Below are 24,299 nucleotides of genomic sequence, written 5' to 3'. Positions count from 1 at the left end.
CAGGAAATATTGGGGTCCGTTGCACTGATATGTATATATTTTTTTAACTTTACTGTGGATTTCAAAATTTGCAAGATAAAATGTGGTCTGAAGATTATATGCCTCAGGAAGAAAAAAAATCTAGTAATACAATGCTAACAATCTTAAATTTCAACATAAACATAAATTCGTAACACTTAAAAATATGAGCAAAGACCTATTTAACTTCAAATGTTTCTATATAAAAGCTTAGCAAAATCTATCAAAATGTTTAAAGTGTCTCAATGTGCAAAAAAACAAAGTTTTCCCTCCAGCTTCCACAGAAAATATAAGGGGCAAAAAGTATCCCAACACACACACACACACACACACACACACACACACACAAAAGTATCCCAACACTACAGGGAAACGATGCGGCAAGAGCACGCCTGCTTTTACACAGGGAAGGACAACAGCTCACCAATGTGAACAGTCGTGCAGGCTGTCATGCAGCGCTTTCCGGAGCACCGAGTCCTTGTCGTAAATGCCCCAGGTAGCCTGGAGCACGGAATCCAGTAAGCAGTCTCCTGCAGTCCGGTTCCAAAGTGCGTACAGCCGACTGTCCAAGCGCGTAGCCAACTCCAAAGACCAGTTTATAATTGGGGATTCTTCTTCTAACTCTATATAAGGAATTTAAGTAACATGTTCATTTTCATGCAATTTAGGACTATTCACTGGAAGAAAGAACCCATTCTCTAGATGTTGTTAAGTTGATGTTCATTTACTATTAAACAACTAAATAAATCTGATCAATTGAAATACAAACCTTCCAAGTAGTTGAAACATCTGTGGCCCTAGAATAATTTTCTCAACTTTTTTTTTTTAAAGACTTTATTTATTTGACAGAGAGGAGAGAGACCACAAGTAGACAGAGGGGGAAGCGGGGATGGGGTGGGGAGCAGGCTCCCCACTGCCAGAGAGCCCAATCTCTGTGGGGCTCGATCCCAGGACCCTGGGATCATGACCTGAGCCGAAGGCAGAGGCTTTAACCTCCTGAACCACCCAGGTGCCCCAATTTTCTCAACTTTTAAGTTCTTTACTATTTGCTGAGAATGCTTAATACAGAAATATACACATTCTAGAACAGGAAGTAGAAAACCAAGGCTTAAAAACTTTTATACCCTTATTCCATCACAATTAAGAGCCATGAATGAGCATTCTTAAAATTTTTTCCAGTTTTATCAAGATACACTTAACAGAATGAGCATTTTTAACAGCACTATGTGACACTGCTCCTAAGGACTTTACATTTTCAATTAAAATAAAAATAAAACAAGTCAACCATACACTGAACTGCTCTAAGCCTTAAAAAGCAAAGAGTATATGGATATTGAACTAAATCACATTAATTCCACACTTACCTTTCTGAACATCTCTATCAAGCACCTCATCAAATAGTTTTTCCTGGACTGTTGGAGGCAAGTCTTCAATATCTACAAAGAAAAAAGCAGACTTAGAAGATTTTCTTATGTCTCATAACTTAATAAATTTGATGTAAGGATCTAATAGTGACTTCCTCTAAAATAGTTCTCTTGGGGCGCCTGGGTGGCTCAGTGGGTTAAGCCTCTGCCTTCGGCTCAGATCATGATCTCAGGGTCCTGGGATCGAGCCCCACATCAGGCACTCTGCTTAGCGGGGAGCCTGCTTCCTCCGCTCTCTCTGCCTGCCTCTCTGCCTACTTGTGATCTCTGTCAAATAAATAAATAAAATCTTTTAAAAAAAAAAATTAAAATAGTTCTCTTGCTGGGACAGCTAGGTGGTTCAGTCCAACGCTTGGCTTCAGCTCAGGTCATGATCCCAGGTTGTGAGATCAAGCCCCACACTGGGTGCTCGGCACAGAGTCTGCTTGAGATTCTCCCCCCTTCTACTGCCCACTACTTATGCGTTCTCTCAAATAAATTTAAAAAATTAAAAAAAAAAAAAGTCCTTCCTTGCAGTGAAGGCTGTCAAGTGGCTTTTTGTATATAAAAAAAAAAAAAAAAAAAAAAGCATGTATAATGTGTGTGCATAAATGGAACATGAAAGATTTCCTTTCTATAATTCCTTAGCAAAACTGTTAACTAAAAACAATAAAAAGAGTATTTAGACCAATAATTACATCTAACTATTATCAAAAAGATAAGGGATAATAATGTTGGCAAGGATGTGGGGAAAGGGAACCTCTGTGCACAGTTAGTGGAATGTAAACTGGTGCAGCCACCATGGAAAACATGGAGGTTCCTCAAAATGTCAGAAGTATCATGATCCAGCAATCCCACATCTGGGTATACATCCAAAGGGAATGAAAACAGGATAATGAAGAGGTACTAAACTCCTATGCGTGTCGCAGCATTACTCACAACAGCCGAGATATAGACAATGGATGAATTAAGATGGGGGAGGCTGTAAAATGGTGTTACTCAGCCAGGTGAAAGAAAGAAATCCTCCCATTTGCAACACCGGTGAACACTGAGGGCATTAGGCTAAGTGGAATTAGCCAGAGAAAGACAAATTAAATACTGCATGGTAATACTTCCATATGGGCTCTTTAAAAAAAAACAAAAACAAGGGGTGCCTGGGTGGCTCAGTGGGTTAAAGCCTCTGCCTTCAGCTCAGGTCATGATCTCAGGGTCCTGGGATCGAGCCCCACATCGGGCTCTCTGCTCAGCGGGGAGCCTGCTTCCCTCTCTCTCTGCCTGCCTCTCTGCCTACTTGTGATCTCTCTCTCTCTCTCTCTGTCAAATAAATAAAATCTTTAAAAAACAAAAACAAACAAAAAAAAACAAAAAACACACACATACAAAAAAAAAAAAAAAAAACCCTCATAAAAACAGGGTAGAAAAGAGGTTGCAGGGGGGGTGGGGGGCGGTGAAGAAAAGAGAGATTGGTAAAAGGGTACAAAAACACCCAAGCTATGAAATGAATAAAGCTGAACACCTAACGTCAAAACCATGGTAACTGTATAACATAAATTTGCTAGCGGAGTGAAACTTTTATGTTCTCACCAAAACAGATAAATAAACCAAATATGTAAGACAATGGGTGTGTTAATTAACTAGATGGAGGAAACCCTTTCACAATGTATGCATATATGAAATCACAATCACCTTAACCCTAACCCTAGATACCTGAAATATCTGGCAATTTTACAGGACAATTATCCCTCAGTAAAACAGAAAAAATATCTGATATTCAAGATTATGAAACAGAAACAACATACAAATATTTATCTGCCCCACACTCTCAACCTCTGCTCAGGCCTACTGTTTTCAGGCTTTAGAATCTTCTTATACAAGTTAATGAACCATTAATTACTGGCATATAGATCCCTGTTTTTGTCATCTTCCTCAAATTCTCCATGCTTTGTTCACTTACTAATGCAGCAGTCTACCCTTAAAATAAAGCATTACCCTCAAAAAAAAAAAAGGCTATTTTCAAGTCAAAATAAAAATCTACACATTACCAAAGCAAGCTTAAGTGTACAGAGAATGCACTTCAAGTGAACTTTGTCTGATTTTAAAATACTAGAGCACCTGTGTGGCTCAGTTAAGCATCTGCCTCTTGATTTTGGCTCAGGTCATGATCTTAGGGTTGTGAAGTCAAGCCCCACGCTGGGCTCAGCACTTAGTGCGGAGTCTGCTTGGTCCTCTCCCTCTTCTTCCCCCACCACCCTGCTCGTGCTCGCTCACTCACTCTCTAAAATAAATTAAATCTTAAAAAAAAGAAAAAAAGTTGGGGCGCCTGGGTAGCTCAGTGGGTTAAAAGCCTCTGCCTTCAGCTCAGGTCACGATCCCAGAGTCCTAGGATCCAGCCCGGCATCCGGCTCTCTGCTCTGCAGGGAGCCAGCTTCCTCCGCTCTCTCTCTGCCTACTTGTGATCTCTCTCTGTCGAAGAAATAAATAAAATCTTAAAAAAAAAAAAAATAGAAAAAAAGCTTAGTTATTATCTCCCTACCATTTGTAAACGTCCTTGTTCATGTCAATATAAAAGCTCAAGACACTCAGAACCAAGATGGAAGAAGCTTTATTTTAGAAACTTCTGGTATATATAATGAGTGAAGAACATAATGACACTTTGCAAAAGAATGCCAGTATCTTTGATTCAAATAATGACTCCACCCATCAAAAGCCAGAGTTCTAATCCTATCTGTTAATATCAATAACCAATACCCACGTAATTTTAAAATAGGTATGAAAAAGGAAAAAAGAGTACACTGATATCATAAACTAAACCTGAAGGGAAAAATAAACACGTAAAACAGATTTTTTAAAATATATAAGGCCCACAGAGAAATCAGTTATATCAGCTGCTATCTTCCTACCATATCCAAAGCATAAATTTACAAGGAGACCTTGTACTGGTCACTTCCAGGTAGTCAAATAATTTAAAATGCACATATAGTAGCTTAAGTTACCTGCTTTCTAACAGAAACAATTTCACTCACACATTTAAAAAAAAAAAAATCGTAATAGAGTGAAAATTTCTTTTCACATTGAAATTTGGAGTTACCTGCTGGCAAGGTAAATGTTACAAGGTCAGTTAGAAAATAGCAAGCAAAATCCCCCTTTCTCTGATGAAGAGAGGCCGCTATCTCTCGCCGGATCTGCTCTGTCAGTTCAGGACACACCATTGCTGGAATACACTTTGCTGCTTGTTGAGACACCTTAAATACAAAAGAAACTTCCTCTGCATCTCATTTATCATTAACAAAAGCAGAAAACAACAGTATTTAAGAGAAATTACCAAACCTTCCCAGTAACTCAGGGTGTTAATTTTAAAACAGATAAGGGATTAATTCCTCACCAGTGGAAATATGTTTCATTACAACTTTGCAGGAAAATAGCCAAAAAATGCTTTACCTTCTGACTCAGGAAATTCACTTCTTAGGAATTTATCCCAAGGAAATATATAAAGAATTAGATTAAAATATGATGTAAAATGGTATTGTTCGCAAAGGTTCATCCTAGGACAGGGAGGGAGGACAAAAAACCACCTAAGACTAAGCATCATGCCCACAATAAAAGCATTCTTTAAAAAAAACACAGGAAATTTCAGCTCACGGAGAAAGATGAAAGTACAAACACACTTCTGCTGGGTTAAGAATACTTCAAGTATCCTGACGTGGAATAAAGAAAGCATGATATTTTTAAAGGGTTAGTTTTCCACTGACCTCAAATCCTTCCCCATTGGTTACAACTCTGAATATTTAAAGAAGCAACTGGCTTCTCTCCAAGTGTAGAACAGACAACAAACCTTCGAAGTATAGCCAGCCAGACAGGAATGAAATGGGAGCAGTGACGTGCTAGTGAGCACTAAGACAGAGAACTTCTAAGTAAGAGCATGCCTAGAACTTTCCTTTTCTCTTTAATGATGGATAGCAACAAATGACGCAAAGATATTTTACATTTAAGCTGTATTCCTTTTGTGGAGTTTAAGACATCTGCATATGAAGAATTTTTAAATCAAAGGTGAGCATCTGCTGGAGAAGAAATGAGTCTGGCGTGAACCCGAGTGAGTCAGCTCTGCTCTCTGCTGTCACTACAGACCGCAGCCGCCAAACAACGTTCCCTATCCTTCACATCTAGCCTCTTCAACCTTATGACTCTCAACCATCTCCTTAGGTTAGTAATTCTTAACTCAGGGCACATGAACTTGGGAAGGACCTGTGAATCTGAATGGGAATTTTCATTAGATTTAAATCCTTCGGGGGCACCTGGGTGGCTCAGATGGTTAAGCATCTATCTGCCTTCAGCTCAGGTTGTGATCTCTGGGTCCTTAGGATGGGGTAGGGCTCCTGGCTCAGAAGGGAGTCCCGCTTCTCCCTCTCCCTCTCCCCCTGCACCCAAGCTCATTCTCTCTGTCTCTCTCTCTCGGTATCTGTCTCAAATGAATAAATAAAATCTTTTTTAAAAAAATTTAAATACTTCATTTTCACTAACCTCCTGTCTATATTTAAAATGCATTCTCTTATATATCACAAATCTAATATTCTAAAAACTATCATTTCAATATAACTGATTTCTGCAATCTCACTTTTATTTTAGGCATTTAAAAAACAGTATTATGAAAAGGAGTCCATAGGTTCCGCCACATTACCAACAGAGTCCACAATCCAAAACCAATTAAGGGGCACCCGGGTGGCTCAGTGGGTTAAGCTTCTGTCTTTGGCTTGGGTCATGATCCTGGAGTCCTGGGATCAAGCCCCTGCATCGGGAATCTCTGCTCAGCAGGGAGCCTGCTTCCTCCGCCTCTCTCTGCCTGCCCCTCTGCCTACTTGTGACCTCTGTCTGTCAAATAAATGACTAAAACCTTTAAAATAATAATAATAAAAATAAAAATAAAATCCAATTAAAACCCCTGCCCCAGACACATATCCCATAATATAAATGTTCTCCTGGTCTCATCCCAAAAGTACTTGGCTCTGTGCTCCCTCTGCAAGCACATCCCTTAGTCCAATCTCCCTACTGGCCCCTTCAGTTCTGTCCCCTGGAGCACCCAACTCCACTGAGATGACATTCCACAACCAATTTTGTTCTTACCCTTGAAATCTACCCCACTCCCACCTCTCCCACAGTGTACCACAGTTGGTCTAGGTGTTCCAGAGGAAATGGGGAAAATGACGGTATGCCGCTTCCTAAGTTTGGTTCCGTCTAGAAGACCCTGAAGCTTCCATCTGGATGACTCTCCCGTGCCTTCTGTCCATCAGATCACTTAGTTCTGGTGAAACCTGCCCTCTGGAGGGGCCCACGTGACCAAGATTTGAAGCTTCCCGCCAACAGTCATGCAAGTATGCCTGGATCCAGATCCTCTCACCCCAGTCAAGCCTTCTGACACCTGCAGCTCTGAAAATGTGGCTTTAAGCTCATGAGACCTTGCGCCAAAACCACTCAGCAGAGGAGCTCCTCAATTCCCTACACTCAGAAACTGCCTGAAGGTATTAACTGTTTGTTGTCTGAATGGAGGTGCTAAATGAAGGAGACCTGTTTAGGCAGTAAATATTAAGTACCATGGGGTTCTACTGCCTTCCCACTGTTAGTCCCCAGATGCTCTTAGGAGGTCAGTGACTTATAACAGTCCCGAACTTTCTCACAGCCCTCCACCAGGCTGAGAGGAGTCCAGGAATCCCCCAAAGGACCTGAGCCTTGATTCACAGCTGCCCTCTCTATCCTGTCTCCTGCCACCACCATCGACTACAGCTCTACACGCTTGCCCTGCCAATACAACAACACAAATAGAGCCAGACCTCAAATACTACAGAAACTACCTCTAATTGTTCCATCCCCTGGTTCCAGAACTCTGGTCCTTTTTTAATCACATTGCTGCTTTTCAAACAGTCCCTTTTTCTATTACAGTAAACCTGCCCCTTGTTTTCACCATTACTATCCCCCAAGCCCTTCCCTTTCCCTTTTTGGTGCCTCTGGGGTCACTGGATTCTTATCAAACTGAACAATGGCTAGCCATTTCAATCATGTTTTCAGGTAACCTTCATATTCCTTAATCCCTCCCAGTGCTTTCTATATAATGGTTCCCAATATTGGCAAATTTGAATATGCAAATATGCACATGCGTACCACAGAAGCAATTTACTGAGAAAATCTGAATCCACAACTGATCTGACTCCCTGTACTTTTACTCTATTTCTCTTACCATTAAAAGAATTACCTGGATAATATGGCCTCATCCTGAATCGTTGCTCTGCAATCCTTTGTGACATCTGTGTCATTATCTAAGCCCAAGAGCTCAGAACCAACCTGACCCTTCTCTCACCATGACTCCCCACATCCAACTGATCCACTTAATCTTGACTCCAGCCCCACCAAGCACTCTCAAACTGGCCCATTTCCTTCCACTGTCATTGCCACTCCCACTCCTATACTGACCGAGTGCTTGCCAGCATCACACAGTACTATCCTACAGAGGCTTCCCTCTCTCCCATCCACAGCAGCCCAAACACACCCTGATCTAGCAACTCCCTTGCCCCTCTCCCTAACACTCTGCACAGCCAGTTCATTGCCCTAGGAACAATCATCCAGTTCCTTGGCCTAGAAGATCCTTCATAATGCTTCCCTTCCTAGATCCCAATCACCAGCCATCCTGAGCACCTGCAAGTTCCTGACCACAAAACCACCACAAACCACGAGGACCCCTGAATAAATGGTTCCCTTCTCTCCTCTACCCACTTACAGGGCAAACTCCTACTTCTCCTTCGGATTCCACTACAATATTACCTACTCTAGGTAAGAAGGCAAGATACCCCAAAACACTTTCCCAAGCACTGTCACAGCATTTACATCTGCGAGAATACACTCTGTACAGAATTACCTGTTTATTTCTCTACTTTTCTGGATACTCACTGAAGGAAAAGCCAATGCCCTCATAATTATATCCCTTTTTGGCGTCGTACCTAGCACAGAGTAGATACTCAATAACTTTTAGTTAAATGAATGAATGAAAGGCGCACCCTAGTGTCTTTAGTCAAACTGACGATTCCAACCTTACGGCAAGATGTCCTACTCTAAAAGCACATGCCCTTAGGGGTGATAGACTGTTGAAGTTTCAAGTTTAGTGTGAGTTTAAAAGGGAGTAAAAGAAATCTGAAACATTTAAGAACAGTTTAGAAAAACATTACATCAAAAACAAAAATTAATGAACACATTTCCTTCATATAAAATGTCTAACTAAAATGCCATACTCACCTCTGTAAGCAGTATTGCTAGCATATCCTGCCTCTGAAAACGTATAGCCAGATGTACAAGAGTATAGCCAACATCAAAAGCAGAAGGACGGTTCAGCAAACGCACTTCGTCTGCAGTGAGCTGACGGGCAATATCTCCTCCTGATGACTTGTACGCTTCTATAGCGGCTAAATCACCTTCTACAACCCCTAGAACAAGGAGCATGATAGAAAAAAGTTTATTTCTATTTTCCTTCAAAAAGCATAAACCTATTACATTCACTCTAAACCCTTTTAAGTGTTTATCCAGGATTTCTGGATCCCAGGACAACATTTAAATGTCCTAAAGAATATTAAGGAAAACTGGTGTAATCCTCTCCCTTTAATTTCTTTCTAGAACTAGAACTACCTATTTAGGTACTTACCTTCACATCAGCCCAGGCTCCATGCTCGAGGCTGAGAGGAATCGTTAGATTTTATCAACTGGACCAAAGATCAGTAATCCTGGTATGAAAAACCAAATTTTCGGGGCACCTGGGTGGCTCAGTGAGCTAAGCCTCTGCCTTCCACTCAGGTCATGATCTCAGGGTCCTGGGATTAAGCTCCACATCTGGGCTCTCCACTCAGCAGGGAGCCTGCTTCCCTCACCCCCCAGTCTGCTTCTCTGCCTACTTGTGACTTCTCTGTCAAATAAATAAATAAAATCTTAAAAAAAAAAATTTTATAAAAGACACTAAACTCCTATTCTGGTCCTGACTCTACAGAAACCAAGGAGACAGAGATGTGCTTCCTGTTGGCTTTGGTCTCTCCTTCCCTTTACACCTGCATTTTTTAAGCTGAATCAAAACAAATGCTGAGCCTTCCATACTGCTGTTCAGCTATGAAATAATTCAGAGCAATTAAAACCATTTTCAATATAAGTTAAAGTTAGCAACATTTTGATTTCAGAACCTCTCAAAGCCAATCTTCCTTATACTCATTAAGTATTAATATAGTAAAACTTGAACCAGCTGAGTTAGAAGAAAAAATATGCTAAAATAAAACATTACAAACTAGTTGGGGGTAGAGAGACAAAACCAGTATCACTTTTTCCAAATCCATAAAGAACTTTTTGTTCTCACTAAACCATGTTACTAAACTTAACACAAATTAGTATTAGGTGAAGACAGTACTCCTATTTACTGAACAGTACAGTACACATCTATGAATAAATACCCTTGGCAAAATACAATGGTGTTGGTAAGCTTCAAATTTAACCACAAATAGTGTTTTACACAAACACACATACACACACACACCCCAAGACTGAAGGACCATATAATTTTTTTTTTACAAGATTTTGTCTATTTATTGACAGAGAGAGAGATCACAAGGAGGCAGAGAGGCAGGCTGAGAGAGAGGGGGAAGCAGGCTCCCTGCTGAGCAGAAAGCCTGATTCGAGGCTCGATCCCAGGACCCTGAGATCATGACCTGAGTGGAAGGCAGAGGCTTAACCCACTGAGCCACCCAGGTGCCCCAGGACCATATAATTTTAAGTGTCCTAACTTATATCAAGAAAAATTTGTTGGGTAAAATGCTGATACTAGCTAAAAATATTCTTACTGTATTTTTTAAAAATTCATTTTTTATTGCCATCTTAAATTAGAAATTAAAGAAATAAGAGCTACTCCTTGGAGTCTAACAGATTGGTACAATGCAACAATTTCTCCCAGTTATTAAAAATAACTTTAAAATAATTTAATTCCCATGTTCACTGAATGCCCATGACATGCAAAGCACTGTCTATGCTAGGCAATGTGAGAAACACAAATAGTAAAAACATGATTCCTATACTCAAAACAGTCCTTTCTCATCATATTTACAGGCCATAAAAGGCCAGCTTCAAAAGTTTTCAGACTCTGTGGTCGAGGATGCTTTCTGCAAATCTAGACCCACTCCCCAAAAAAGGATATCCTGCTGCCGAAACAGACATTTTTCAGGTGAAGAAATCCATGATATCAAATGAGAACACCTTCTTACAGGAACTTTTATTTTCATGGCCACATAGGTTAATACATTCTTCAATATAAATGCCTAAGTACAGCTGTCACTCCCACTCCCAATATGGAAAGGGCTTTAAAACAATCTTAGGAGGCCCAGTGCCCTGGATAAGTCATCAGGGCTAAAATGTGATACGACTGGCAGGAATCTTCTCCAAAGGGCGAGCCTTAAGAATAGAAAGAGAGGAACCTCCATGCTGTACTGAGCAAAGTAAGTCAATCAGAGAAAGACAATTCTCATATGATCTCCCTGATATAAGGAATTTCAGAGGCAGAGTGGGAGGCTTGGGGGTAGGGAAGGAAAAATGAAACAAGATGGGATCGGGAGGGAGACAAACCATAAGAGACTCTTAAAATTTCTCGAAACAAACTGAGGGTTGCTGGGAGGCGGCGGGTAGGGAGAGGGTGGCTGGGTTATGGACACTGGGGAGGGTATGTGCTATGGTGAGTGCTGTGAGATGTGTAAGCCTGACGATTCACACACCTATACCCCTGGGACAAATAATACACTATATGTTAATAAAAATAATAAAACACACACACACACGCACGCAAAGAATAGACAGAGAAAGTTCTACTTGAAATAAAAACAATCTGGGGCGCCTGGGTGGCTCAGTGGGTTAAGCCGCTGCCTTCAGCTCAGGTCATGATCTCAGGGTCCTGGGATCGAGCCCCGCATCGGGCTCTCTGCTCAGCAGGGAGCCTGCTTCCTCCTCTCTCTCTGCCTGCCTCTGCCTGCTTGTGATCTCTCTCTGTCAAATAAATAATAAATAAAATCTTTAAAAAAAATAAAAATAAAAAAAATAAAAACAATCTATGGTTAGAGTCAAGTACACAAAGAACTCTAAAATTTCTGCTTGTTTTAATGAACAGATGAGAATAACCGAAGAGAGCTCATAATTTTATGAATAATCTAATGCAGTTCTTCTCTTTAGAACCAAATATGCCCCACTCTGTTTCCTTCCGTGTATATGTATTTCCATATGGAAGCAACTACTTTTCATATTAGTCTTATCAAAGCTGTCACTATTTCTGGGTGCCTTCAGTATCACTGCACCTTTTACAGTTTATTATTTATAAAACATATATTTATAAGATTTCTTTATGACATAAGAAAAGCCGCCCAAGGACCAAAATGACTAATCACTTTACCTGAGAACACACACAGGAACCATTGCACAGAACATGGATACATCTGTGTACCTATTTAGGCACGTGCACGCACGCGCATGCACACACCTTCTTTTGTTTCCCAAAGACAAAGAGGACTGCCAACCAACTTCTAAAATCACAGTCTTCCCTATTTTTAGCTAACTCACCATACAGCTGATATTTGGAAGAATCTCATCTTAGAAATTCTTGTTTAAGAATTCATTTCCTCTGTCATGTTTGTGAGGGATTTCTGTAATTAGAAACTAACTAACATGATGGGGGGGGTACAGCACAACAAACAGCACAACGAAGTTGACAAACTGTGCTTTGGAATTATGATTTACAATGTCACCCAGTTGCCTTCAAATTGAGCATTTAAAAAATATATATAAATAGAACTTCAAATGGTGAACTGCACAGTATATGAATTCTACCTCAATAAAGAGGATACGTATACACAAAAACAGGATTTCTATTCATCCAAATAAAAAAAAACCAAAACAATTACTTCCTCCAACCCCAAACTCTGCAATGAACTACAGAGGGGGGATGCTGCGGCTCTCCAGCATGGAGCAAAACCAGGAAGGCAGAAAATGAGGATGAACGGAATAAAGAGTCTGTGCTCTATTCTTTACAGCATAAAATCCTCCAAATCTTCTAGAACATGAAAACACAAACATAAATATAGGTACAAAGTAATATTTTAGAGAAAAAGATTTCATCATCTAACGTTTTGGGAATATAGGATTCCATTCTTTTCATTAACTATAATTAAGAACTTAGTTTTAGTTACCAGTGAGTTTTCAGCTACAAAGTACATTTATTACAAGTTCCATGAGACTGTCACTGAACGGTCCACACATTCAGTCTGTCTGTATGATGCCTTGTCCAAAGACAGCTATTGGTTAAAGTTTCCACAGTTTTTTGACAGATGGGTCTTCACTGTAAACGGCGTATTTAAAAGGATCTGGCCCATACTCAGGTAAGGTAAAGTTTTATAGCTACTAAACGTTTTCTACTGAGGGGACAAAGTTTAAGATTATACACAAAGCAACTTACAAAATGTCTTTTTGGAGTTATTCACATAATATTTTTACCACCTCTAATATCAGGGGATAAAGGAAAGAAGGAAGAGGGGAGAAGAGCTGGTAGGGAGGAAAAGAGAGCAAAATAAACACAGGGGTAAAATCTCACTTTCTGTAACAATGACCAGGAAAAAGCAGAACCGTTCCAACGGAAGAGGTGCTGTATACATGCCTCCTAGTTACTGACTTCTCGCACTCCCTCCAAGAGAGCAACTGAAGGATCTTTCTCTTAATATGTTTTCTGAAAATTTAACAAATGTCTATTACACATTCTGTCCCTTCTTCTTCCGTGCTACGAAGGCAAATTAAAAGGACAGCTGAAAGCACTCTGAGAAGATTAACTTTATAAAACTAACCTACAGTCTCATCATATATTCGAAACTGACCAAATGAAACAAACACACAGCCAAGAAGGCAGCGGTGCGTAACTACAGATAACCCAGTGTTAACACACTTCTAAACCCATTAATACCTAAGGGTAAATGAAAGTTACTACATCTTGCAAAATATAAAATGTAAAAAAAACAACTCATATTGTTCTAGAAGCTGGGCCAGGAGTAGAATTTAACGTATTTTGAAGCCACAGGTCACAACTCACTGGGGACTTCACAGCTACTATGGAACTCCGTTGGTTAGAATATGGAGCTGGCTCATAGATGTTTAGAAAACAGACTTATTTTTTTCCCCCATATATGGCACAGTTTTCAAAGTTTCGCCTTATTTTCTTTTATGACATAAGATCATAATGGTAACTAACTTTGAAAAGAATGCCAAATGGTAAAAAAAAAGCCAGGACTTACCTGAGCCCCCATGGGCCAGCTCAACACTACCCTGGAGTTCTATGGTAGCTGTGACATCACAGCATGCTTTATGCTGTGGGGTCAGGGTGGACTTGGAGTCAGCTGGCACAATTGCAGGAGCCCTTAAAAAGAAAAGTTAGTTTTAAGTGGTAATGTTCACAATGTGCTTTACCATGGTCAGTAGAAAGATGCAGATGCGGTGGCTACAATGTCTGGATTGTTGTCTTCTACCCAGAGTTTAATTCACTTAGGTGGTTTCACATATTTAAAGAAGAAGGGGGAAAAAAAAAAAAACTGTACCACCCAATAATACTTTTTCTTTACATCCCTAACCATTTGGCTATAGTCGATCATGAATTGGCTTAGATATTCATATTCACAACTAATTCCTTCAATACTCAAACATGAGCTGCTTTTTAAGTAAAATGTCCTCAATATTTTTTAAGTGTATCTTCAAGTCGACACAAGCTCAGGAGCAATCCCAGGAATAGTGTGAGCAGCCCAGACCACCTCCGAGAAACATTATTCACATAATAACCAAATGCAGCAAGTGAAAATGTACCACTTCTAGTTCTAGAATAGTGCTATAGAACAATAACCTTTTCAAAAACTGAGATGAAAACCACAAATTGGAAATAAATTCTTTAATATACACTATATCAAGATGAGCTCCTATTCAATTTGGCCAATAAACTCACTCCGTTATAAAAACATTCTCTACAGAATAAAAGATTCAATGACTGAGAAGTCAAAATAATCTCTAACTAAGGCCTTCAACGATTCTATTATTTATCATGAAAAACTATGCCAAATTTAATTTATACTTTGGCGCTCTTACGTCTTTACATCTCTGATTAGACTCTTCGCAACCCAACTGCTGAAGTATAAACCCCCAAAGTCATGAAAAAATACCTGACTTGACAGATACCTTCAAGAGAAAGAAGATCTCGCCATGCAGGAAGAATTACTGCTGAGAGCACCATGGAAGGACTTAAAGAACAGGTCACAAAGTTATCTTTGGGAAGGGGATGAGAGATGAGGGCCAGTGTTAACAGTTAAAGGAACGTGAGTTCGAATTACAAAGTCACTGAAAATACTGGAAAAAGAGTCAACTGAGGAGATAATTAGGGTTCTTAAAAACCTAGGCTGGCTTCCAGTTATATAAAACACTATATGTCAAAACCAAATTCACCACTGAAAAATCAAGTCCCAAAAGTTTTCTGACTACAAGTAAAAATTTTGCATACAACTGGGCCATGTTATCCTGGCTGCATCTGAAACCAAATTTTAGATTTTTAGAATTACACTATTTTAGATAGGCCTGAAGGAACTACTGAATAGTCGAGCCCACTCTCTTTCACACGTCATGGAAGAGTTTATAAAAGGAAAGACTCTTATGGACATATAACATTATACTGTTCATAGTACGTCCATGTAACTCTTCTAGCCAGAGATACTGATAGAATCAAGACAGAATCATCAAAATGGAAGAGATGTTAAAAAAGTTACTTAGTCCAAAAAAAAAAAAAAAAAAAAAAAAAAAAAAAAAAAAGTTAAAAAAAATATTTTAAAAAAAAAAAAAAAAAAAAAAAAAAAAAAGTTCCTTAGTCCGTCCTAATAAGGCTTCCGGGTAGAAGCTCAAAACTATAAAGTTCCTATGATTTGCCACCGCGAGAGAAAGTTCCAGTTTCAGTGAATACCCACGGCCACACGAGTATCCATGTAAGCGAAGCGGCAGATTTTCCTCAAAAGTTTCAGGCCCACATATCCCACAACCCATTAGACAGTCCACTACATCCTGTCTAAAACTGAACTTCACGTCTCCTGTGTTTAGGAGAAATGATCCAACCCAAGTGTCCAAACCAAAACCCTGGACATCTTTCTTAACTCCTCTTCCCTCAGTCTCCATATCAACTTTGCCGAGTTTTGTCAATCCTGCCTTTTAAGTCTCTCAAATACATCCCCCATCCCATCCACTGCCTCTCTTCTACTAGGTCAAGGCTGCACTCTCCCGAAGATTACTCTAATGTTCTCTTTCCAGTGGGCAGCTAGCCTCAAGTGCTGCTCCATTCCAATCTAGTCTCCATACTGACCAGAGTGATCTTTCTAAACCACAAATCTGATCAAGGCGGTCTCCTTCTAAATGTTTACCACTGTCCTTATGTTAAGAGCTAAACTCCTCAACCAGGTCCACAGACCCTGAAAGGTCCAGCATCACCCGGCGGCATCACCCCGCAGCACTACTCCGCAGCTCCCACACTACACATCAACCCTGCTTAACTCCATCAGTTGTTCTCTTGACTCTGAGTGGTCTTAACACATGCAATTCCCTCAGATCAAAACATTCTTCCCTCTTCTCTTTAAGATTTTGGCTTAGATGTCACTTCCTCCTGAAACCCCTTTCCAGATCCTCTATCACCTTATCCTTCCTCTACTAAACTCATCACGCTCTACTGACTTATTAAATTTTATCTTCCTCTATCAGAGCACAAGCTCCCTGAAAGCCATGACTTCTTTCACAGTGCTTGGGAAAACACTCCATGAATATCTAAGTGTGAAAATAAATGGACCAACAAAGAAATTGGTGCAGTTTTTTCCAAAGTCAATTCTGGAGGGTGAACAGGACGAACATTTGCCTTATCAGATTTTTAAATACATAATAAAGCCATAATTACTTAAGCAAAAGTATGATACTGATATAAAAAACAAACATCAAAATAGCCTCAAAACAAATGACGTAGAATCATCCTATGGATAACAGAACCACCCAAATGGTATGGGGAAATAATTATTTAATAAATCATATTAATGGAATTTAGAAAAATATTTTAATTCTTAGTTCAATCTGAAAGACTGAGTAAAAACAACAAAGATAAAGCGTCATTAACATAATTCTCCCCACACTCCCCACAAAAAAAGCGGGGAGGGGGGAATTTGCAAATTCCGTTGCAAATATGACTGATGCAAGTTTTTAGTGTAAGTGTTTATATTTAGACTTCATATAACTTGCTACAAAAATAAAAGGAAAATGGGCAGAAGACATAAATCAACAATTCACAGGGAAAAATACAAATGACTAGGCAAGATAGTACGCTTCCCTTACTAACAAATCCCAGCAAAGACCCAGCCACACCGTCACTCTGGCCCTGCTGATGGGTGACAATCCGGGCAGTCTTCCGGGCAGCTAATCACCAACACGCCTATGTCCGTATCATCTGATCATGTAATTCCCTTTCGTCGAACCCAAGAAAATAGTTCAAAATGCTGACAATTTTGCTCAGCAAAACACTATCAGAATAAAAAATGTTCAAATAACCCAAAGGCTAAGGGGCAAGTTAAAGTATAGCAACTTAAATGTCCTATTACACACTCATTTTTTAAAAGATGAAAACATTTTTTTGGATGAAAACATTGTTATTACTTCAGAATATAATGTTCAACAAAAGAAGTACAATTTCAATTACATAAAAATAAGTAAATGTAAAAAAACTGAAAATACACAATAACATGACAGATTTCCTCTAAACACGGATGCTTTACACTATTGTTTTTTCACAGCTTTTATCTCTGAAATATTCTACAATGAGCATGCTCTGCTTTTATTATTTAAAAATGAACCAAACTCTCATATACTGTTTTAAGAAGTCAGTACATAATGTCTAAACTTGATGAAACAAGAGGACTGGTGGGTCCTTCCAGAGATGAACAAAATATGGTATGTACAGTATTATTCAGCCTTAAAAAGGAAGCAAGTTCTCACATGTGCTGCTACAGGAATAAAGTCTAGAGACATTACACTAAATTAAACAAGCGAGTCACAAAAGAACACCACGTGATTCCACTTATGTGAGGTACCCAGAGAACAGTCAAATGCACAGAAACAGAAACTAGAGTGGTGGTTGCTGGGGGCTGGAGGAAGAGGGAGATGGGAATCTCTTGTTCATGGATTACAGAGTTCAGTTCTGCAAAATGAAAAAAGTTCCAGAGATGGACGGTGGTGATGGCTGCATGGTATGAACGTACTTAATGCCACTGAACTGTACATTACAAGTGGTTCAGGTGGCGGCCGCCTGCTTGGTGCCGTTACTTGCCGACTCTCGGTCTGGGCTCAGGTGGTGATCTCAGTGTCCCGAGACTAAGCCCCATGTCCAGCTCCATGCTCAGTGGGAAGCTGGCTTGAGATTCTCTCTCCCTCTCCCGGCCCCTCCCACTTGTGCTCTAAAATAAATAAATAAATCTTCTTAAATAGTTCAGATGGCAAATTTTGTCATATGTATTTTACCACATTTAAAGTTTTTTTTTTTTTAAGATTTTTTTTTAATTTATTTATTTGACAGACAAAGATCACAAGGAGGCAGAGAGGCAGGCAGGGGGGAAGCAGGATCCTTGCCGAGCAGGGAGCCCGATGCAGGGCTCGATCCCGGGCTCGATCCCAGGACCCTGAGATCATGACCTGAGCCGAAGCCAGAGGCTTTAGCCACTGAGCCACCCAGATGCCCCCACATTTAAAGTTTTAAAACAGAGAAAAAAAAACATGACACGAGGACATAATTCAGACATATCAGAGGTGCTGCTTTAAACAGTATCACCTATGTAGTATTTCTCCCTCCCCCCAAAAAAAGATAAAATATTTTAATTTAATCTAGTAATTTCCATATTGAGTGTCATTCTGTGAAAAAACTGCCTGGACTCTTTGCAAATGTTTATCTCATGAAAGAGTAAATAAAAAAACAACCAAAAACCATCTGAGGCACTGTTTAGAAATGAGGGACCTAAAATGAGGGGCCTAACGAGAGAACACTAATAGAGAAGACGTCCAAGCCTTGATTGGGGTTGCAGCAAAATCTATTAGTGAAACTGAATATGGACTCTCAATATTAAATTTTCTGATAATCATATTATATAGTTATGCAGGGAAAATGTCTGTTTTAAGGACATACATGCTGAACTATATAGGGGCAAATGTCAAGACATCTGCAATTACCTCGCAAATTGTTCAGGAAATACAGAAAGAGAGTCAATGTGCCAAAGTATCAACAACTGGAAAATCTAGGTCAAAGGCATAAATATAGTTAATACTTGTAACTTTTCTGCAGGTTTTGAGATTTCTCAGAATAGTGGCGCCTGGGTGGCTCAATCGTTAAGTGTCTGCCTTCGGCTCAGGTCATGATCCCCGGGTCCTGGGACAGAGCCCCACATCTGGCTCCCTGCTCGGCGGGAAGCCTGCTTCTCCCTCCCCCACTCCCCTGGCTTGTGTTCCTTCTCTCACTGTCTCTGTCGAATAAATAAATAAATACATCTTTAAAAAAAAAATTGAAATTTCTCAGAATAAAAAATTAATGGGAGGAAAAGTTGTCTCTGCACAGCAGGACTGGGAGTGAAAAAAAGAAAAAGGGTTTTTCTTTATAAACTCTTCCCTCTCTACAGCTTGATTTTTTTTAATGTGCATAGTTTCCTTTAATAAGTGTTTTAAATTAAAGTTATTTAACAGTAAAGTTCACTGGAGTCTAAACACATCTTTTTTTATTCAGTATTTAAGCAATACACTTGGATTTCATAACTCAATATGTTCATTTAATACAATGCTTTTTAAAAATGAAAGCCTTTACTAAATCAACAATGCATATTTAAAGATCAGTACCACAGAATCAAGAATCACCTGCCAGACTCCCTTTTGCAGCATAAGGAGGCACATTATTAGTTGGCAGGCCAGTGTATCAATCATTTCTAAAAGACAGCAATTGCGTCTCAGACCAAAGGCAACCAGAAGTACGCCACAGAGGCTCTACTTCTGCCATTCCCATCCATTTGTCTTAGGAGACACACTCATTCCTGGAAATTTCCTTCTCATCCCAGATGTCAGGAAGCACCTTCAAAAGCCAGAATGAACTGGCCAGGAGAAAGTATGTGCATGTTCCTTACTGATTACAATCTTCAGTACACTGTTGAGAACTATCACGATTTTCTTAAAAAATCATTTAACACAAAGTTGCATTTTATATCCAGAGTTCCAATCACAAGAGAAAATCCTTAGAAACTTGAAGAAAAACAAGACAAAAGCTATCTGTAGAGCTACTCCATTCACAGTGCTAAAAATAATTCTATTACCTATAATATCAACTACCTTGGAGAGGAAGGAGATCCACAAGTCTGAACGTGTATGGAGTGAAAAGACACCTCAGTTCTGACAGCTACACACACATATGTGCACATAAGAGTACGACCGAGAGTTAACCAAGGACATACAAGGCAGTGCCCGCACTGTAGCAGCGCACTTTCCTTTTATGGATGCAGTGTCGAAGATCAGCGGCAGGAGTCTGTCTGCATGTATTTAGGATTCTATTAAAAGCTTTCAATAGGATATTTTAACAAGACATTTTTATTTTTTAATGGGTTTTTTTTAATGTGATGCTTTTAAATGTCAAAGACTATTAAGACCCAAGACCTTTTGTCAGTTTCTCCTGGTATTAAGGAAAAAAAGCAAAGTATTAAGGGAAAAAGAACTCTAACTCAAAAGAGTATCTTTCAGTAAAACACTCAGTCTGGTACCAATACAAAATCAAGTTCATACTCAAAACAGCTCATTAGCATCCTGGTATAAATCCAGACTTAAAAAATACCATAACGTAAATCTATCAGAACAGTGAACTCTTTCACTAGCTCCCTCTCTGAACTCCCAGAAGATGATCTCTAAAAATTACACATTAGAACAAAGATCTGCTACTGGGCTACCAACTGGGCTACCAACTTGAAGTGACGGTGGACGCGAAGCAGATCCACAGGACTGGGAGAACGACTGTCCAAACACCTATGGTCCACCAAACTGGAAACAGGCAAACACAGGCTAAGCCAAGCAAAGCAAACAAATACTATAGAAGTATCATACTAAAAATCATCCAAGTTCAAATAACATGACTTAACCATAGAATGCCCAGAACTATTAGCAAGTGACAGACTATCTTGGGACTCAACAATCAGCTTTCATTTAGGCGTATTCAGTTAGGTGACTTGGAAAAAGGGCAAGACTGAAAACAGTATTCACAGGCATCAAACATTATTCCAAAGTTCCTCTAACAGTACTCCTTTCAAACACAGAGCAAAAACAAAAAAAGAAAACTAACTAAAAAAGAAAAACTCACTGTGAGTAAGAAATATATACTTGATCTTCATCTACTGCTCCTGGCACATAGCTGCTAAAACGCCTGCAATTTCCTGAAGTAAGATCCCTAGGGGCATCTTTTGTTGTAATATTTAGTTTTGTTCCCAGTTCCTGAAATAGTTCCAGAGAGATAAAGGGAAAACCGAATGTCTTTTGTTATTCATAAAACAAGCCCCTTTTTCTACTTCTGAGCTTATGTTAATGAGGTGACTTCTGCAAAACCCCTAAGGATGGGGGCTGGTTGCCAAGGGAACCAACCCTGGGATTGGAGGGTTGGAACTTTCAGCCCCATTCCACTCCCATCTCGAGGGAGAGAAGAGGAGCAGGAGGGTGAATTAATCACCTGTGGCCAATGATCTGATTGATCTCACCTGTGTAATTAAGCCTCGGTAAAAATCCTTGAACTAAGGGGGCTGGAGAACTTCCAGGCTGCTGAACATGTAGAGGTGCGAGGAGAGTGGCAGCCAACAGGACACAGAAAGGCCCCTCCCTTGCCCTCTGCATGTCTTCCATCTAGTTCTTGAGTTCTAGCCTTTTATAACAAACTAGTCATCTAGTAAGCAAAAGGTTTTCCTGAGTTCTCTGAGCAATTCTACCAAATTAACTAAACCCAAGCCAGGGTTATGGAAACCTGTGATTTATAACCAGTAGATCAGAAGCACATGTGACACCCTGATGTTGCTATTTGTAATTTAAAAAAAAAAAGAAAAGTTTGTATTAATTTCCTATTGCTGCTCTAACAAATTACTACAAATTCAATGGCTTAAAAACTATTCAAATCTTTTATCTTAAAATCTGGACAAGACCAAACATTCCACATAGCTCTCACTGGCTAAGCCCAGGGTGTGCTCCTTGGGGACTGTCTAGGGGAGCCTTGCCTTTTCCAGCTTATAGAGGCTGCCAGCATTCCTCAGCCCATGGTCCTACACCACTAAGACCTCTGCTGCTCCACTGTCATATCTCCTGTGACACAGGTTCTCCTGTCTCCCTCTTGTTTATAAAGACCCTTATGATTGTGCTAGGCCCGCCTACCCAGACAGATAACAGGAGATCATCTCTCCATTTGATGGTCCTTAATTTAACTACACCTGCAAGATACCTTCTGGCACGTATAGTAGCATATTCATATACTCTGGGGATTAGAATTTAAATGTCTTGGGGGGCAGGAAGGCATTATTCCGCTTGTTACACTATTTTAATCAGTCATGTAAACCAGAAAAGGGGGGGGATGGATAGAGTGAAAGCAAGCAGTAGTGGGCACCTAAAAAATGCAACTTTAGACACGTCACTCCGCTCCCTAATAGCCTATTTTGCAAGATATTTCATGTTTTATGCCTTCAAGTAAGTCATCAGTAAGGTATCGCTCTGCAGCAAATTAATTTTAAAAGCTAAAGAACACCAAACTAGAGAATAAAAGCGTCTTCCATGTCTTTCCTTATAATAATTTATATGCCCTCGGTTTCCTCTAAAGTTAAAAAGTCAGCCACAAAGACATCTTAATAAATAGGTAAAATCGCCATTGTATCTTACGTCAAGGATTTCCAATTGTTTTGTTCTGATGTGGTACTTTCCTTGTTACACGTGATATCACCTTATTACCATTCCAGTTCATAGTACTACCATCTCTCAAAAACTAATTGTACAGGACTTTTTCTTCTGTTGAAGTTAATACAATTTTGTGTGGATTATTGCACAACACTCATGTGACCAGACACATTCTATCTCTAAACTAAATAATACAGACACCATAAATTACCTTAGAACATTACATTTTGCAACACATTTGTTTTCCCAGAAAAACACTACAACCTTAATAGAAGTAAACTATTATTTCCTTGAGAAAAACCATCCGTATCCATAATTCTTAATAATGATAGCAAAATAGAGTATTTTTAAATGTAATAAGCCTATAACTTGCTAATTTTTCATAAAATGACAAACGTAAAAAAAAAATTAAAAATTAAAAAATAGAAGGAAAACAAGAGTATCAGTGAAAGCAAACAAACACATTCCGACATGTGTAGAACTATATAAATTAGCGGTGTTTCTGCAGTTGCACCCGGCCCCCGGAGTGGCTATGTATAAGGCATGGTACACAGGCAAGGAACCAAAATACAACTGGCATCAGGACAGAAAATAACAGCCACAAATATTTTCAACACCGATACAAGAAAAGGGGAAATATTTGATCAAACAGAACTATCTTTGCGGACAACTTGAAAGAAAAAGTCAATTATAACATATTGTCTATGTTTTAAGAATCACAGTTACGGGGCACCTGGATGGCTCAGCTGGTTAAGGGTCTGCCTTCGGCTCAGATCAATGATCCCGGAGTCCTGGGATCAAGCCCGGCACTCAACTCCCCGCTTCTCCCTCTCCTCCCTGCTCATGCTCTCTGTTGCTATCTGTTTCTCTTTCTCAAATAAAGAACTAAAATCTTAAAAAAGAAAAAAAAAAAAAAAAGAAAGAAAAGAAAAGAAAAAAAAATCATTGAAGTTTCTAGACCCATCAAAATTTTGCTCAGGCATAGCCCAGACTATACTCATCATGATTCCGTCTCAGCTTGCTCGCTGGTAAGGAAATCACGATTCAACCAGCGATTCTCAATAGGGGACACAAGCGCATGCTTCAGGTCACCCCAAAGCCTGCGAGCAACAGGAGACTTTACTGATGCACACATTTTCTGTAATGCCACTGCCCCATTAAAAATCCAGTTTCAACCCTACACCACTGTACCTCTAAACCTTGCCCACCACCCTGATCCCCAACCTCAAATCCTTCCCATCTCCGTTAGCAGCCACCGACACGCTGAGCGTAAGAAAGACGCAGCTGCTGCCGGAGGCGGGACAAAATGCCAAACCGCACCACAGATGCAAGGACGACGGACTATAAAGTGTTCCAGTAAAAAGTGCATTTGCTTTGGGACTTCAGGCACAGCATACACATGACTTTTCCTTTATATCATATATTCACCCGACTGCCAGATGTTCATCGGTGAAGGCAGGAAGACAGAGAAATGTAAGGTAAAGAAATCTGACTTCAGACTGCTCGTATCCACAGACTGCCTAGTGATAAACTGGGGCCTGCCTCTTCCAAGAAGACTCTGTTGTACCAATTTCCTAGCTTTTCCTGATAGGGAGAAGTCAAATGGCTCCCAAAGGGTCAAGTCTCAGGAGTAGTCTGTAAAGTAAAAAAAATACAGAAAGCTAGGAAGAAAGTAAAAAAACTAGAAATTCAGAAAAGCAGCAGAAAGCTCTATTTGTCCAGATGCCAGGTTCGACAAGGACATATTCACTGAAATGATTTAACAAATGCCTGAATGTCTGCTACATGTCAGACACTGTTTTAAGTACCAGGATATAGCTGTGAAGGAAACAAAATTCTTGCCAC

The 24,299-nt window shown here is 39.7% G+C and overlaps 1 protein-coding gene across 4 annotated transcripts in view; it reads right to left on the bottom strand.

Moving 5' to 3' along the window:
- Window positions 1-24,299, bottom strand: part of LOC111145393 (zinc finger RANBP2-type containing 1) — a 57,206-nt gene that overhangs the window by 7,445 nt on the left and 25,462 nt on the right. For 3 of the 4 annotated variants that reach the window (XM_022500269.1, XM_022500268.1, XM_022500267.1), the window contains 4 exons: window positions 8,697-8,884; window positions 4,510-4,663; window positions 1,383-1,454; window positions 443-641 (listed from right to left, as the gene is read on the bottom strand). In XM_022500269.1, coding sequence (XP_022355977.1) covers window positions 443-641; window positions 1,383-1,454; window positions 4,510-4,663; window positions 8,697-8,884 — 613 coding nt within the window. Of the gene's footprint in view, window positions 1-442; window positions 642-1,382; window positions 1,455-4,509; window positions 4,664-8,696; window positions 8,885-13,750; window positions 13,873-24,299 lie in introns of all 4 variants that reach the window. The other variant, XM_022500270.1, reaches the window with a different exon arrangement.

The sequence above is a fragment of the Enhydra lutris genome, unplaced genomic scaffold, assembly GCF_002288905.1.
Source record: "Enhydra lutris kenyoni isolate GAN:26980312 unplaced genomic scaffold, ASM228890v2 scaffoldscaffold12, whole genome shotgun sequence".
Taxonomy (NCBI): Eukaryota; Metazoa; Chordata; class Mammalia; order Carnivora; family Mustelidae; genus Enhydra; species Enhydra lutris.
Note: the sequence above shows the minus strand (reverse complement) of the source record. Positions and strands in the feature narration are given on the sequence as shown.